The sequence below is a fragment of the Falco punctatus genome (assembly GCF_963210335.1).
Source record: "Falco punctatus genome assembly, chromosome: 6".
Lineage (NCBI taxonomy): Eukaryota > Metazoa > Chordata > Aves > Falconiformes > Falconidae > Falco > Falco punctatus.
In genome coordinates, this window is record NC_137585.1 from 43,782,365 (window position 1) to 43,800,271 (window position 17,907).

At 38.9% G+C, this 17,907-nt stretch overlaps 1 protein-coding gene across 2 annotated transcripts in view; it reads right to left on the reverse strand.

The window, feature by feature from the left end:
* DCN (decorin) overlaps positions 1–17,907 on the reverse strand; it is a 50,314-nt gene that overhangs the window by 22,501 nt on the left and 9,906 nt on the right. Inside the window, exons 1-2 of one of the 2 annotated variants that reach the window (XM_080391409.1) lie at positions 17,271–17,484; positions 12,989–13,221 (exon numbers count right to left, since the gene is read on the reverse strand). In XM_080391409.1, the coding sequence (XP_080247535.1) occupies positions 12,989–13,193 (205 nt within the window). In that variant the 5' untranslated portion in view covers positions 13,194–13,221; positions 17,271–17,484. Of the gene's footprint in view, positions 1–12,988; positions 13,222–17,270; positions 17,485–17,907 lie in introns of those variants that run through there. The other variant, XM_080391410.1, reaches the window with a different exon arrangement.

A 17,907-nucleotide genomic window follows, 5' to 3' on the forward strand; every position in this document is an offset into this window, starting at 1 on the left:
AGATACACCAACTGGAGCTTTCCAGTGGAGGAAGGGTTTATAAAAGGATGGATCTGGAGACTACCTCGTAAATTCGGGGCTAAACTGTGTTTCAGGTGTGGACTGGATTCAAGTGTTCCACCACTTGCCACATCTACGATGGCTTCAAGAGCTCTGCTTCAGCTGGCAGGTCCAGGTCTCTGTGCAGATAGATGGTTCTCCAGACAGATACATGTAGGACGAGCACTGGTGTAGTTCAGACTAGTGCCTGTGCTGGAGATTCCCTACCTGGAGAGCAAACCTTCAAACCTTTCTGGCCGGGACAGGTAAATAGATAGCCAGTTCAGATGAACAGGGGAGCCTGAACTGAAATGACAGCATGACAGAATTTGAACCGAAACAAGAAAATTGTAATCCCACTGGAAGTTGAAATAGATTTTGGGTTCTGGATTAGAATAACTATTTCCCTGGAGGATTTTTTGATTCCTCTGTCTGGGAGACTGAGAATTTTAGAACTGTGGGCTGTTCTTACTACCAATTTCTGAGAAATCCAGTGACACCCATACACTTCTGAAGCCATGCTGTACAGCTACAGCATGACTGCATGTCTGCTTACAAATGCCTTCCAGTGAAATTTATGTAATACTAACTGAAAAGGGAACTGGTGTTGGAAAATGTCAATTGAGTCACCTCTCAATCATTTTAAGAACAGTTTACACAAGTATTCCAACTCTTGGCTGTGATTTTTTTAATACATTAAAGTTTTCTTCTTAAAAAGCCATATGAAAATCTCTCATAGTAGTCTGACTTCTTATGTGAATAATCAGTGCTACGCAGTTTGGTATTCAGTTCCCTGGAAATATTTCAGGCTTCTAGTACCTAAGATTAACTTATAACTGAGTAAAGTTTTAGATTCTTCTGCCTTTCCCACTGTATGTTAAATCAAAAATAAATATCTGTCTTTATTTTGGTTGAATAAAACTAAGTCATTGATTACTTAAGTTGGTAAATATTTTTTTTTAATTCTACTTATTCACAAATAAGTATAAAAGGTATAGCTCCACCATTCCAAAAATCTTGTTTACACTGAATTTAAGAGCCTAAATATTACAGAAATATAAAAGGATTTAATAAATCAGTTCATGTACCCTCAGTCATAAAGACAATTTTGATTTGCACTAAAATATTTCTTTGGGAGAAACCATAACTTCCTTATAGAAGATGAGCAGCCATCGGTTCCTGCAGCACAGATCAGATCTGTATTATTCTCTGCAGATTTTTCTAATGGAAATGTTCTTCTGTTCTGCATTATCAACCTGTAGCACTCAATGATTCCCACCAGTGTACACGTATGTGTGTAAAAATACATGCGCATGAAAACACATACAGAACAGAATACAGCACAGAACTAGAAAATGGGGGGGTGGTGGGGAACTGTGCAGTGTGCTCAAAATACTTCCTGTTAGTCAGGATCAGCTGAAATTTATTATTCTGGATAGTTTTCTTAACTTTTTCTTACACTTATCACTACACCACAGATTTTTGGAACAGACACAATCAAAATGTATTCATCACAATCCAGCAGAGATGGATAATCAAGGGCCCACACTCACTTTTGGAAGCACTGGAAGGCTCATCTACTCTCTACCTAGAAGACGTTTAGTGGGGAGAGGTTAACAGAACCAGGAATTCCTCGTATAGTGGGAGGATGGAGAAGGAGGTAACTTCGCATAAAACAGGCTTGTCTCTGTGGGATCCTATCTACGTGGGGTGTAGTTTTTTCCTCATAATTTCTTAAGGAAATTACAGTGTCTGGCTGTTTAACTGTGATTGCCTCACCTCCTGGAGAGGACAGAAGACTGATGGATCTGGAAATTTTATGAGACCAGAAATTAGGCAGAGAAGAGCCAAGGCTGGCATAATTCAGCCCTTCTCCAGTCCCTGAGAGAGCAGCAATCTGTGGCTAGCCATCTCCTGTGTAGTACTGCACCAGCCCAGTGAGCTTACGCTACCATTCAGCCAGCCAAACAGGTGTAGGAGTTGTAGCAAGGATTTGGGAATAGTGTGAGGACTAAGGCAGGTTAGGGGGTTTGGTATACAAGACAGGCTTTGCAGTTGAGGGAGTAACCTGCACAGCTACAGGAGCTGTGATCAAGCAGCCATGGAACTGTTTAACCCACAAAAGGAGAAGGGTGGCTTCTGAACCCTCCTTGCTATGAAGGGGTTTCAGTCCACTGCTCCAGTTTCTCAGAAGTGAGAGCCACAAGTTAGTCTGCAACTTGGCATGGGGCCACATTTCTGCTGAAGCCATAAGACTATGCAGAAAAGGAATGTGAGATTTATGGGGCCAGCAAGGGAGACTAAGCAAATAGGAGTCTGTCTGTAGCCCAGAGATGAGGACACTTCCATGAGAATTGCATCCTTGCACCACTGAGACCACATAATCAAAATAACAAATATGTGAACAGTGCCAATTATAAACAGCTTTAACAACGCAACAGAGTTTGTGGTTTGAATTTTTTGTTTGGAGTATTTGTTGGGGGTTTTTTCCCCTCCACCTATCCATTTTAAAACAAGCAGGAATGGGGCTTTTTTGTTCTGAATAAACTTTCCCTTCCCCAGCTGGAGAGAAGGGGCCAAAAGCAGAGACACATCTGAATGCCGTAGCTCAGATACATGTATTATTACATTGCAGCACTCACGAATATTATCACAGGGGCCATAAAATGGGGCTTTTTTCAAGACTCCTTCAGTTTCCACAAACAGCTGCTGCCAGCTGAGGAATTTGGGCTGAGCTACATGTAATTCCCAGCCGTGATCATCAGCGGCTGTTTCCCCGATGGAGGCAGCCTCTCCAGCAGTTGCCTGTGCTGCCTGGGCAGGCTGCTGTCTGCTTTCCCCTGCTCCAAGCCCAGCTCTGCTGCATCCCACTGACGGGGATGCTCTTATAATGCCCTGAATGGACCCTGGGGCGAATGAGGTGAATGGCAAGCTTACAGGGTCAGGATACTTAGTCACAGAAAAAAAAGTGGCTCAAGAACTGCTTTCTGGAAGGATGGCAAGGAGCTTAACACAGCTTTGAATGCTTTGACTTAGAAAAGTTCACTGATGCTTTCCCAGGCTTTTGCTTCAGTATTTACTGGAAATTTGCTCGCTATTGTGTGGGATTTGCAAATAGGAATGATTTCATTATTTGCATCCTGCCACCCATAAAATAATAAACAATTGTCCTTCTCTACAGAGAGGTATCCACAGTCCCTTCCTCTCCTGCTTTCAAAGTAAATATTTGTTCTCTACTTTCCTCTCCCTTGCTATGAAATCAGCATTAATATTTTTTATTCTAAGAGATATAAAAAAGCCATGTCGATTCAAATGCATGAGACTTAAAATACATCTTCTTAAAGGTGATTCAAAACCATTTTTCAGGTTTTTTTCCTCCTCTTCAGTTTGTGAGACTCATCTTCCATTAAGATCCATTTTGGACTTATTTTTCTCACAGATTATTATTTTTGTATACCTCTGACCCTTTCCATAGGAAAGAACAAGAAAATTAACTCCATTCCCTGCTGAGATGGCCTCTCAGAAAGGTAGACCTGCTGATATGTTACCACACTGGGTTTTTTTCCCCAAAACATATACAATATTCCTTCCCAGAGCAGAGTGAGAAACACAGAAAAATAGAAACAAATTCATGCATTAAGATCAAATGCATAATTCTCCATTATGATAGTACTAATAATTATAAAGGCCCTACCTAGCAAAGGTTTAAAAATTAATGCATTGCTTTAACTACTCCTTTCCATTTCCACCCACTCTGTGCAGCAATCAAAGTACAACGGATATTGCAAGCTACAGATGTTACAAATTATTTTTCAGTGCTAGTCACATTTTTGGTACAGATATATTCAGCCTCCTGGCTCCAAAACCTAATACCTAAGAATAATGATATATTCTTGAAACTAAAAGTCCAGCAACTTCTATTTCTGTGTTCTTTCTAACTGACTTTTAATTTCAAAGGTCCAGAAGGTATATGCCTTCGCAAGAAGCACTGAAGTATTTTAGAAAGGCAGAAAAATATTCTGAAATAATCATGAGACTTCAAGGATGAAGACATTAAGTAAAAAATATCAAATATTATGAGTTTGCTGAATTCCTAGAACTGCCAGCTTTACATTTCCCACTGTCATGGTTACAGACATAAAACATCCCATCAGAGAACAGCAATTGTCCTGTGTGATTCATGCGATCTGCCAGCACCATGTGCATAATGGCTTTAGTGGAAGTAGATGCAACGCAGATGTAATATCTATGAGTATTCATTCATTAAGGTGAAACACTTATTTCTTACAAGTATTTTAGAGCAGTCAGAAGAAAGCATTTTAGTGACTCAGAAAAGTGAGCATTATCTAACAAATTACATTCTGAAAGATACTTTGGAGCAATATAATTTGATGGTTGCCTGGTTCATAGTTTAAGCAGCAGGCAGCAGATGACAATTTAAGGATAGCTCCGTCAGTCTTTACTTTGGGATTTACCAGAATTACCACTAACATATTCTATTAGCCGTAAAGAGTAACTTTGGCAGGGGGTGGGGGGTGGGGAGTTGGTGGTGTGGGGGTGGATCTTCTCTGGTTTCAAGCACACTTACCCCTTCCTGTTCTGACCACATGGCCATTGCACAGCCTTAGTTTTATTATGACCTGAGGACAAAGTTATGTTCCCAGTTATTTCAGGTACTTCTAAACATAACATGGCCATTTTTCATAAACGTTGTAGGATTGTTTTCAACCTACTTTCATGCAAGCAAACAGCGGAAGGAGCTGCTGTGACTGTGCCTGGACATAGTAAATAACATTTCAGTAAATGTTGGGAGATAATTTCCTAACTGAAACAGGGAGTCTACAGGCCTGTTAGTTCCCATTTTTTTACTAAATGATGTTTTATATATGCTTATAACTCTTAGATACTTTTGCTTTGTCACTTATTTATTTTGTTAGTCCATTAGTAATAGATCTTCCTCAGGTCAGGTATCACTGTAACAGCCATCTCCAGCCCAGAGAAAGTAAACTCCCTGTCACAAAATGAAAGAATAAAGGACAGAAAATAGATTTTCCCCACTAACCCTGAAAACAGTTTAATTAATTTCTTCTCATAATTTCCTTCTTCCTTTTTCCTTTCCTGGATCTGAAACTGTCTATACGTCTCCTTTTTTAATAATTACTGATATAGCTTCCCTTGAAAAAGAGAAAAGATTTTTCCCTTTCTTGCTCATACTATCCCTTCGTTTCTTTTTCTTTTTCTTTACTGGGCTGCTGCTACTATACAAACTTTACTAGCACTGTTCACTTTTACTTTCCCATTCTTAGTTCCCAGTGGTAAAGCATCAGTACAATCTTCCCAGTCTGAAGGTGTGGAAATCAAAGCTGGAGACCTCATTGAATTTATGGAAAGAAATGGCATCAGAGATGAATGATAACATAGCATTTTAGTCCTGTTTGGCTAACTCACTTATGCCTTTGATCCTATACCTCTTAGGTAGAGATAATCAATGAAGAGTTTGGTTATTGCACCACTACAAACACTCTTCTTCCATGCATCTCTAAAATAGAATTCATCTAGAGGCCCACACTGGAGCAGTAGAAGGGAAAACATGCACTCCAGCATAGAAACTGAGGTCACCCTAAGCTTTCACATTTTAGGTGGTACAGGAGGTGCAGGCAGAAACTGGTTCTGTGATGACCTATTGCACATTTCTAATGTGCTAATGATGTATTACAGAACCAGACTGTAGTCCCATTTACATTTGCACATGCTTTAAATACTGTAGAATTTTATAAATATTCTGTGCATTTGCTTTTTCCCATTAAATCCCTAACGTTGTGATGGAATTAGGTGGGCAGAGAAGTTTTCTTGGTTTTGCTGCTTTTTAAAATATGAGTATTTATTGCATTCCTTTTCTTATTGAAATTAAAAGTGCAAGCATGCTCTCCTTAACAGATTTTGTAGCAACTCAAAGCACTCTAAGAGTTCCCAGGAAATAAACACAAAGCTGATATGGGATACTCTCCTGGGTGCCCTCTCACTTAAGAGTATGCATGAAGAGAGCACACAAATTCTTTAAATACTACTTTCACCTTTTTTATTCCCTATTGACTACCTAAGAAGTTTGCAGTAGAGTTGCCTATATAGCAAATGTAACCATGCTAACAACAAGGTCGTTTGTACAGAGCTGTTCGAGTCCCATAATTGGTCCTATAAGTTGAAAATTACAACTCGACCCCCCTACCCCTCAAAAAAAACCAATGTCTCTTTGTATCTGTGTTAATTATTTCCATCTCTTTCCTTGCAGAGAAGCCAATGAGTGAGTTCTACTCCCTATCTACTTTGCTTTCATAATATAAAGGACAATAATACCCTGTGTGAATGAGTCCTTAAACATAATACAAGTGAATGGACCTAGCATTCCAGCATTTGTCAATACTGTTTGCCAGGGCAGGCATGTAAAGCAGAAGGGATAAATTAAAAAAAATAAAAATACACAATGTATTTTGAAGGATATATTCTTAGACTTTCACTTTAGGAAAAGTAAATACGTTCAGAAAAATACTCGTTTTTGTTTGTTTGTTTGTTTTTTTAACGTAACCTGATTATTTTCTTTTAACGCATTTCCTTTTAATCACTTGGCATATCCAGGACATGAGTAAAGCAAAATACAGACCAGTGAGTCCAAAGCTGATAAGGAGGGGATACTCTCAAATCTGGGTTAGAGACAGGTGTTTTGAAAATCTGCTTGAAACTTGAAACTAGAATCTTTTTAAATACCATGGTAACTGGGCTCTGCAAGCAGAGTTTTCCTAAGCAGTGGAGGCTAGTATTAGCAGTTCCTTGCTGTTATCATTGGTGGCTACACATAGGACCCAAATTCCCAGGTCTCCCTGTTGGCAGTGGATTCTCAGTGAGCATTGGGAAGAAGCCTTTGGACTCTTTAGCTCTTCCTAAGACTCAGCTGGTAACCTTTCAGAGTCGAATAGCACAGGCTTTATGTAGCGAAAACATGGACAGTTTTTAAATAGTTCCATGTCTTACCAAATAATACACCCTATAAAGGTGTTAACATAATACATGTACTATAGATGTCCGTAACACTAGTAGGTGTCAGCAGTGATTATTTAGTATGTTTTAAAGCACTGTAATGACCTGCTATGACTTATAATAATTAAGTCACATTTTACTAGCTTTCTATTAGCTATTTGTTTGCATATTGGGAAATCTTAGAAATATACCGCTGTCATATTGCAAACCAGAAAACAGTCACTTTTGTATCACTTGGACTTGGCAGTCAGCATTTCCCTTCCTGCCACTAGGCTTTCTAAATGGCATTTCCTAGTCTTATGCAACCAAACAAATCCTTTTTTTTTTTTTTTTTTAAAAAAAAAGGGGGGGGAGGGGGGAAGAAAGAAAATACAAAGTTGGTAACTGTTACCTAGGTCTAAGCAGCTAATAAAGAAGGGATGTGTTTAGACTGGATTAATTTTCAACTAGAATCATGTTTATCAACTGGAACTGGAACATCAGCAATTCAGGTTGCAATGCAACAAGGCCTGTCTTTTAGTATTGCATTGGCAAAAGCTAACGACTTTTTGTTAATATGAAGCAGTCTACATCCAGGCTGATTTTTTTTTTCTTGACAATTTTTCATGAGTGTTTTCTAATTATTGGGTTCTTGACTTGATAATTCTTCAGGATGTACTGACTACAGGGCTTTAATTCATGTTTTCTTCATGTTTTCCAAGGCATCCTACAAAAATATATCTAAGCAGAGTATATATAAACTTTTTAATAACCCATGGCAAATTTATTACAAACTAATGCTGGTAACTCAAGTTTATTTTTTTTCCAAAAACAGGACACCATGTTTTAATTTTAACTTCATTAATTTGAAAGTAAGTTGCATAGGCTTAGGTGGTCATTGAGGCCTTGTGTTGTTAGTTTAATTCTCCAGGAACAAAGTAGCCTTTCTGTCACTGACATCCACTGCCCCCCTGAGGGCAGCTACCTAACTCTCCCCATGGCTATGAAAGGGTCCCAGATAACCCTTAACTAACACCACCTGAGATTACTCCTATATTAGAGATAATACCAGTCTTCCAGTCTGATGTCCAGCATGTTAGGGCATTACAATTCAACCAGTTAGCATGTGGAAAGCCCAGTGACTTGTCTTTGATGACAGCATAAGTTATGTTTGGCTAAAGAATGTTGTCAAAAAAGGTATATAGTCTTCAGTTTTAAGGCCACGGTACTGTGATGCAGAGGCTACTCTCAGTATAAGTGACAATATACTTTCCCAGATTCCATGGTTCCATTTTTACTGATAATATTTTTGTTAAATGATCCGGTTCCATGAAGTCAGGGGATTTCATGAGAATCTCAACTTCTATTAAACATGAAAGGAATACGTCTCTAGTCCTTACTGTTAGAAGAAAAAAATGCATAAAACATGGAATAAGTTGTCCTAAAAGCTCAGAAATTACAATGTAAATTAACAAAAAAAAAAAAAAAAACTTTGCTAATGTCTAACTATTTAAGGATCCATGCTTTCTTTTATTACATCTTTAGAAACTTGTAAGAATTTGAGTTAAACATTTAGCTTTAAAAGTTATGTTTTTGAAAGTAAACATCCAAACACTGGCAGGGATTTTAAAGCTAAGTACACAATAGTAAGTAATCCTGTCTGTTTTCTTGAACTCAGAAATGACTGAGATTGATCACCAGTGAGGTACATACTATTTTGCTTTAAAAAGATTTTATGTTGATATCTGATGTTCAAATCAAGGTATATCCCAAAGGAGATAATTTCCTTTATGATGAGAGATGAAGTGTCCACATGGAGTCATGATAAGATAAGGGGTGTTCAGATGTTTCTGGAAGATTTTATACAATGAGACGTATCATCTTTTGTCAACAAATAAATTAGCTGTTGTCACATTACTATGGTTCAGGTGTTGAAGAGCCATCAGTTAATACAGTTTAGACACTGTATGTGTTCAAACTGCCTCATGTTACTGGATCCCTGGAATAATGCTTTACACATACATGTGAGTTTTTCACCCACTGATCTCAAAGTGCTTTTCAAACACACACTCTAACACCCATGCTGAGCTTTAATATACCCTTCTTTACAGCTGGAGAAGCCCTGCATTTCTGAGCTCTGTGTAAGATTCCAGTTTAAGCTGTAATACTGCTTGAACTTTGATTACTGCAATCCATCTCTCGCACAACATTTGGAGTCCACAAATCCTCCAAGCATGCTCATGGCAAGAAGGCTGGAGGGATCCCCCTATGTCCTGTGAAGTCTCTAAGGAAGGTGACCTCATTGCACCCTGCAGAACACAGACACTGCTCACTTCATAAGGGGCTGCCAGACTTATCTGAAGGTGAAATAAAGCTCTGGTCATGACCTACAAATGCTCTTATGGAGCACTCTGCATCCACTGCAGGGCTGAGTAATCACACGTACATCCTCCTGCATACCAGGGCACTCTGAGAGGAACCTTTTCTTGAGACACCCTTTGGGGGGATGAGACTTTAAATGGAACATTTAATCCTTATGAGGACTTTTACGAGATGTTTGCCTGGTCAACTGACTGCACATCTTCTCTGTATTTATTATTTTAAAACACAAAGAGCTGCCTCTGACCAGCTACATCAGGTACTCCCCGCCTGTAGTGTGTGCTAATAAGAAAGATTGTGATTTCTACAGAAAGTATGGCTATAGCATAGTAATGTCTTATTCTGCTGCATGTTTAAAAGGTAAACCTGTGGCTCCCTTTCAGCAACAAGAGGCATATTCAGAAAAGGCAGTGCTTTTATAAAGATACCATGGTGGCTTTCCTTGATGAGATCCTTGCACAGTTAAGACATCACATATAAAGTAGGCACATGGGGCTCTGCTCTTGATCTGTCAGTAACCACAGCTCAGACAGAATTCTTCTTCAGGGTGTGAGAAGACGGAATTCTCCTTCCTGCTAACTCAGCTCTTGGCTTGGAGGCAAAATAAATTAATTTGGAAAGTATGTGCTTAGGAAGATGTGACTGAAGCTTAAAAATACAGGAATGCAAAAATTCAGCTGACAAGAGTGTAATTGGACCACCAGGCATTTTTTTCACTGTTTTTATTGAATTTGGATTTTTATTATTTTATTATTATTATTATTATTACTATCCCCATCCAGCGCTCATGAGACAACAGGCAACCCTGATTTCTGGACCCTGGATGTGGTAGTTCTGTGGTTTACTCATAAAACTGTGTCAGATAGTTGGTTTTCTCCTTACAAAGCAAAACAAAAACAAATAGCAAATGCCCCTTTGGGCACAAAAAGAAGCATGCTGAGGAAGAGGAGACCTCTCCATAAGTAGCCCATGTTAGGGTTCTCCAGCTGCCTTTCTCTGATGTGCCCAGGGGCTTGTGGCTGCAAAGAGCCCTCCTTCCATGCCAAAGGGTGAGTGGAAGAAAGAATCCTACTCCAGAATTCAGCTTTCCTCTGTGAGTCTTAATATAGTAAGCTCTTAATACATCCCTGGGAGGAGTCTTGTTACTGCCTGCAGTTTTTCTTCAATTAGTGCCAATGGGACTAGATGACTACATTTAATAATTTTGAGGGAGGGTGGTAGCTAATTTGTTTGGGTCAGAAATGCCCAGAGTTGAAGGAAGAGGCGAGCAGGAGCAGTGGTTAGCAGGGAGGTGGAACTGTTATTGCTGTCTCATGGCTCTGGTCTGCACATCTTCCTGATCACTGTGTCCCAAGCACCCTTCACCCCATAGCCCAGCAGAATGTTACGGCATCCTGGAAAGACCTCCACAGCTTGCAACAGAATTTTGCTCTTTTGGGAACAGTTTTCCTCAAGCCAGTAGGTAAATCTGACCTCATCTGAGTATGAGTTGCACAGAAACAGATTGAAGGCCAGAAGAGAGAAGAGCAAAGAGCCAATTTGCCTGCGAGCAGGCAGCACACACAGCTGTCCTGTCCCTGCTCACAGGAGTGGCCATCAGACCTGTGCTCTGGTGAGCATCCCACCTGGCCCAACCAGGGGCTGTTGTAGCCACACGTGACAAGGATGGATAAAATTTCATGCCAAGGCTGGGGAACTCTGAATTATTATTAGTTCCTTGAGACTTTTCATTTCTCTATTTATTTTCCAGGGCTGCATATTTTAAGCCCATGGAGATCTCTCTTCCTTCATGCCCAGAGGCTGGATGTTATCAGCCCAGCCGCTTCAAAAGCACAACTTTTTCACTGCGGTATCTGCAGAATGTGAATTTAAACCAAGCTCAAAATATATCTCTTTCTTATCACTCCTCTCAAAATTATCTGAGAAACACAGACCTGGGACTTTAATTGCTGTCTGAGTGTCCTTGTCAGTACGGGACTCTATTAAGCCAGAATTATGCACAGGCAGTGGACTGCAGTGCAACCCTTTGGAAACCATGTGCGTATGAAGGAGAACTGAATTAACATGGGAGCAAGTACAGCAACAAAAGATCCCTCTGTGAGTATCTCTACTTTTTTACCAAATGAAAGCTCCTTACATTCTGCAGAATTGAAGCAGACTGGTTTCCAAAATAACTTAAATTCCATCAGCATTAGCCAATGTAACAACAATAAAACCTAAGACCTTCATGGCACGTGAGGCAACCTCCTCCCCACTCCCCACCCCATGTTTGCTGTTATCTCACATGTAACTGGTAAAAAAAGACTATCTTTCAATGGGGACAGTACTGTGAAAATTTTATGAATGCATGACGGAGTTAGTCCATGCCCATTACTGCAACTTGGTTTGCATTGTTCACTGGGTCTTTGCCAAACATATCTGTTGCATAATTATGTGGCTTGCTTTAATAAATTCACTGAAGTTTCTAGGGATGTAACTAATATTTCCCCTTCCTTTTCTGTAATTGTACAACACCCACCACAATGAGACCCAGGTCCTAATTGATGGATTTGTGCCATGATTTACACTAATTATCAAAGCCAATGTTATAACACAGGAAAATAAAAACACCCAGCTATACATTTAAACAGCTGAGAAAAAAAAAACCTTAAAGAAAAAAAAGCTATAAAATCATAAGAAAAGTTATTTGGCTGTTCACTGAATAAATTGCCTAACTTCCTTGTGAGAAAAACCAATTTTAATTGATTTTCTGTGCTACACACTGATTTAGACTGAATAATACTGGCTTAAACCAAGAGCAGCTTCACTGAAGTCAACTTCATTACTTGAGATTTCTGCATGGGAAAGTCAAATACAGTGATGGCAGGCGTGGCTTCACATCCTGATAGTTTGACTGTGCAGACAAGCCCTTGTATGTGAGGGAGTAAGGGGAGTTTGTGAAAAAGGTTCTCATGGTTTCAGTTGAACAGTGTCTAAGAGAGATATTTAATAAGGAACTCCAAAATATGTTCATTGTTTTGGAGTGTTTCCAAGCTCTTTCCTCCAAAAAGCTGTTCCCAGCATATATGATTCAGGGTTGGTTATTCCATGCTCATGTATTCCAATGGAAATGGGATGATTTCTATGTTGAAGTACTAGGCAGTATGATTAAAGAGTGCTGGAGCTTGGACAATGCAATTTAGAACCTTTAAAAATGTTTCCATCCCCACATCTGACCTCACTGAATTTATTTAATATGCATTTGAAGGAATAGCTTTGAAAAGTTATTTTCTCTGCAACAGAAAACTGGTCTTTCAAAGAACAAATGAAATGTACATACACAAAATATACACTGAAAAATCAAACATTCTTTAGGGTCACAACAAATGTCATCTTGTCAGGGCTCTATGGCCTACTTCATATAGCACATTCTAGTTAACATTACTGTAGCATATTTCTTTATATTTCTTTGGCAAAAACTCAGTTTCAGAGTGGCAGTGCATAGAAGCTTCACCCTCTCAGCTGCAAACCTGTGGCTGGAATGTAAGGATATACTCTATAAAGATACTCTTGGGCTTACCTAGGTCAGAGCACTGCACCACGCGAAGATGGCACTGGCAGCGGAAGGGGCACACTGGTCCAAATCCAGATATGACTGGATCATCCGTTGGAGGCATATCAGCCGACCCTTCATCCTCCAGCATAAAGTCAAAGAGGCCCTGCTGGTGGAACGGCTTGGCCAAGCATGCTGGCAACAGTAGGACAAAGAGAAGAGCCAGCCTCATGGCTTAGTTCATCGACTCCGGGCACAACCTAGGGATCAAAGCAGGAGATTTATAACAAAAGTAGCAGTTTCCCATAGCTGCACAGTTCCTGCCGAAGGAGGTCCAGCATATCCACCAATTGCATAACTGTTCCTTTCAATAAATGAAAACTAAATTGTGAAAATAGGACAGTTATGTGATAGAAGTCTGGTAACTGCTTGTCAGTAGGCTTTTTTCTTACAGAGCAGTTTAAAGACAACTGTAAACACATCTGTTTGCATATTTAGAGTAATATTTATTAGGAACAGGCAGCGCTGTCAACTTTGTTATGCAAAACAGTCAAAACAATAAGCCACATTTTCCATGTGTCTGTTTTCTGCCAACGTAACAGTCTATTTGATTTCATTAGCATTTGTTTCATAGGAATGAGTTCGTCCCCTGGGGACGAACCTGAGGTTCCCAAACTTGTGGCTTGAGAAATATTTTTTTTAAGTTCCAGCTTGCTGTGTGTTTTAAATTATAGCCTAGTAAAACTGACTGAGAAAGAGTAGGACTTAGTGGTGGGGTGGAGAAGGGAAAATCTTTAGTTGTTTAAATGAGCTATACTCCTTTCCCAGTTTAAACAGCACAATAAAATGGAGTACGATGTTATATTGGATATTCTTAACTTTCTTTCCAAATTTTTGTTTAGGGGATTTTATGACATAAACAATATACTCTGAAAATCCCCTGTTTTACACTGCATGAGCATTCAAATTGATGCCTGTTGTACTGTCAGCACACTTTGTAATGGGACTTCAGGGCCTCATTCCACAGACTTTCATGCTCAGGAACAACTTTACCCAAGCATGTATTGCCATAGATATTAACAAGGAAAACTGTTTAAATACATTTTCTCAGGACCTAGGCCTAAATGCATTTCAACACACTGTACAATGTGCTACCTGTGTTGTGCACTAAGGAGAAATTACAAAACAGCTGTTTGCAAGTTTTGCATCAAGGCTGTATAGATCAGTTAGTTTTCTGGAAATTAATTTGTTTTTCTATTTATTTTACATAAGAAAGTTTATCTTTTACAAACCTTTGTGGGTCTAAAAACAACTCACAAAAAAATATGAAGAAACCTGTCTTCAAGTGGCCAAGTGTCAGAAAGGCAAACTTCTCATTGATTTAGGAGCCTTTTCTTAAAATGAATGGCATAGTCCTGAGTACAGATGTTGCTCTTCGTAATGAAAGCAAAAAAGTCCACTCGCTTATTCAGGTCAATAACTTCCAAAATGCCTTGTCTGGGTGTTAGCTGGGCTTAATTTTTTTCTAGTAGAAGTTATCTAAAAGTTATGGGTGTGGTGTAGCATTTCTCAGCTCTACATTGACTGATGGAAACATACAAAACCTGGGGGGAGGCAGAGGAGGAGGACTGTCTCCCTCTCCGCGTCAACATATGGAACCAACCAGGCAGATGGATAACATGGGCAGCTGATGTTAGGTGAGACTGGTATACTGAGGCCTCTCTTTCTAGAATACCACACCCAAGCACTCTCACAGGAGTAAAAACAAAATAAAACACACAGGCCTGGAATTAGATACAATCTATATTGTGCCTGTGTTCAATTTTCTTTATGAAATTCTACCTGCAGATGCCAATATTGCAATCCTCCAGAAAGCTTTAGGGCTCAGTCTTGAGGGGATGATGAGGTAACCTTATAAAATTTGCTAGTGTTTTAAAATCATCGCTTACGTTTCTGTCACCTGCCTAACAGGAAGACAGGTACCTAACATCTTCCAGTGTCCCAAAGACTTCAAAGTGACTTCACACATGAAGCAAAACATTGTTTCTGTTGTCTAAGAACCATTTGCTTCTATAATTTTAGGACTTGATATGAACTGAAAGCATTTTCCCTTCCTGCAGCAGACATGCTACCTACTGTGTGCATTGAGGGGTTTCATAGACCCCAGTGTCAACTAGAGGCTCAGACCGTTTCAGCATGTCCTGTCAGCCCAGCTCAGTGCTGTGCAAACCTGTGCCATGCGGCAGGGCTGGCTGTGTCCCCATGTGGGCCACCCTCCTGCACACCCTGCCCTGGCCCCCCACCGACATCGGGGCTGCCCGCTCCCCAGCAGCACCCCCAGGACACATGCAGGGTCCACATGGACAAGTAAGGCTGGCACAGTAATGTGGCGTCAATGCATGGTGGGGAATTCTTACCACAGTTTAATCAAAACCATTTTTTTAAAAAAATAATCATTATTACGTATGAACTATTGAAAAATAGCAATGCAATTTATTAATAATCTGAAATTGAAAGACAAATCTGTTAAATCATCACCATTCATCCTAATAAGCTGCTGTGTGAAAATGATCAATAAAACAGTACTCCAGTACAAATTACTTTTCAGGATATACATTAACATCAATAAATATTGGTAATGCTGCACACTAACTCCAGCATGGCACTGGCTGTCAGTACTTTTTAAAAGATCCCCCAGCTCTTTTTTACGTATTTGTATATTTTTAGAATACTTTTAAATTTTTAAAACTGCTTGTATTCCCCCCCCCCCAAGGTGACTGCTGAAGCACCATCCTTCCCAAGAACGCACAATCAGAATCTTATCCTGGAATTAAATTACTACCCCTCAAAAAAAATCCCAAAACAATGCAAAGGCACTTTGGAAGTGTCTTCACACTTTACTTCTTGTTCATATTAATATTGATGACTTCACTTATATCAGTTAAACCCTGTAGTAGGCCTTTTCCTTAGGTCCCTGTTTTGTCAAAACCATAATAAAAACAGTGAGAACTGAGTGTAAAGGAAGACTGTAGGACAACAAAGGATATCAAGTATCCAATCTGAGGACACAGCAGAGAAAATAGCAGACATAAGCTACATATTAATCAGGAAATAGGAGTAGATATGTGTCTGCATATCTTCATTCGTATACACATTCATACTGCAGGCACATGTATCTGTTCTTATTGTTTGCATGTGTAAATGAACATAACCAGAGAAAAAGACATTTACAAAACTGTACTAGTAAGAAATACTCACATTTCACTTACAAAAAAATAGAAGGGAAAAAAATTCTGAATTCTTAAACATCTGTGACACAATATTTTCATCTGCAGGACGTAACTGTTTAAATTTGCTTTAATTATGTGTTTATAATGAGGAAGACTGTTCCACAAACTGAGGAAACTATACCATAGACTTGGCCACATTTCAGTTTAAAATACCACTGGAAATATGCTTCATCAGTTCACGTCACCACTGTATTGGTGGTCTTCTTGTCAGTTTACCTTAATATTACATTTTAAATATTAGTTCATCTATTGTCAGAAATCTCTCAAAATGCCACAAAAGACAAGTTAAACAATATGTGCAGTTTCAAAAAAAAATTCCCCTAAATTATACTTTTTACCCATTTTGTGTAATAAAGTCTAGATGTGCAAACATAGGAGTTGGAAGTTTTAAAGAGATTAAAACCCTGTTAACGGGAATTTCAACTCCAGGAGTTTTCTTTTCTACTATTTCATTCATAGGAACCTTCTTTAAATGAGTCCCTTGTTTGTACACTGTAACATAGCACTTTCTAACATTACAAAGTCATACCCTGAGCCTGTTTAACTATCTACTACATATTTTTTTCCTCTGAAATTGAAATTATATTCATTAATTTTGGAATATATAGGAAGAAATCCAAATGAAAAAGAACTCACAGAGTACAGTTTAAAACAGAAATGTAAGAACTCACGCACTGTTTTACACTCACTACATCACCAATTCTAAACACTGGATTGCAAACAGAGAATATACTGCTGCAAAAATTTACAATAAGGAAAAAGAAAGGACTATAGCAGTGCTTATACAAATCAAAACAAGAGACAGAACAGTCAAATAAACAGTAGGAAATCCGCACAGTCCCTGAGAATGCATTCTCATGTTCCCAAGAAACAAAAGTGCTGGATACAGAACTTAACATTGCTAAACATTTAGTAGGATTTTTTCCTTACTTCTCCTAAAATTCAACTAGTTCTTGCCGTAGACTTGCCCGAAGTTTTATTAGTGCAGCATAATTCAGGAGAATTACTGAAAACCGTACCTTTTAATCCAGGGATTTGCAACAGGAGCTCTCAAAGCTGAGATGTAATTAAACTAAATATTCAACCCAAGCAAAAGGCTTTGCAGGTGTGGAAAGGAGGAGGGGGTAAGTTCAGCTCAGTGACTGTCACTTGGTGGAAAACCCTCCTGCTTCTATTCCATAGCACAGTTATAAAATAAGGTTTCTCTCAATGAACACAATCCAGGCTGACACCCACATTAGATCATATGGTAATGATATGTCTCCTGTATTGTAGCCAGAAACTTTATCAGCTCTTTTGCTTTCTTTTCCTCCTTTTTCTTTTTCATTTGCTTTATTTCTTTTTTCATCTGTTTAGAATCCCAAACTACTTGTACACTATAAGACAGATGCTTAGATGTAATTCATCTTACTTATTTATATCCCTATAACATATATTTAGGAAAGTTTTCTTGGGTTTAACTATGGGGTTTTTTTTCTGACTCATTACTGAGAAAAATGTTTGGCTGTTCCTCTTGTTTACAGTATCTGTAATTCAAGGAAATGATATAAATTAATCTTGTAGTTAGTCAAAGTGGAGATTAATATCAGAAAAAAGGGGTAGCTTTAGGTAAAACTATTTAAACAGATATCAACCTGCCTTTGCTTATGCTATAAT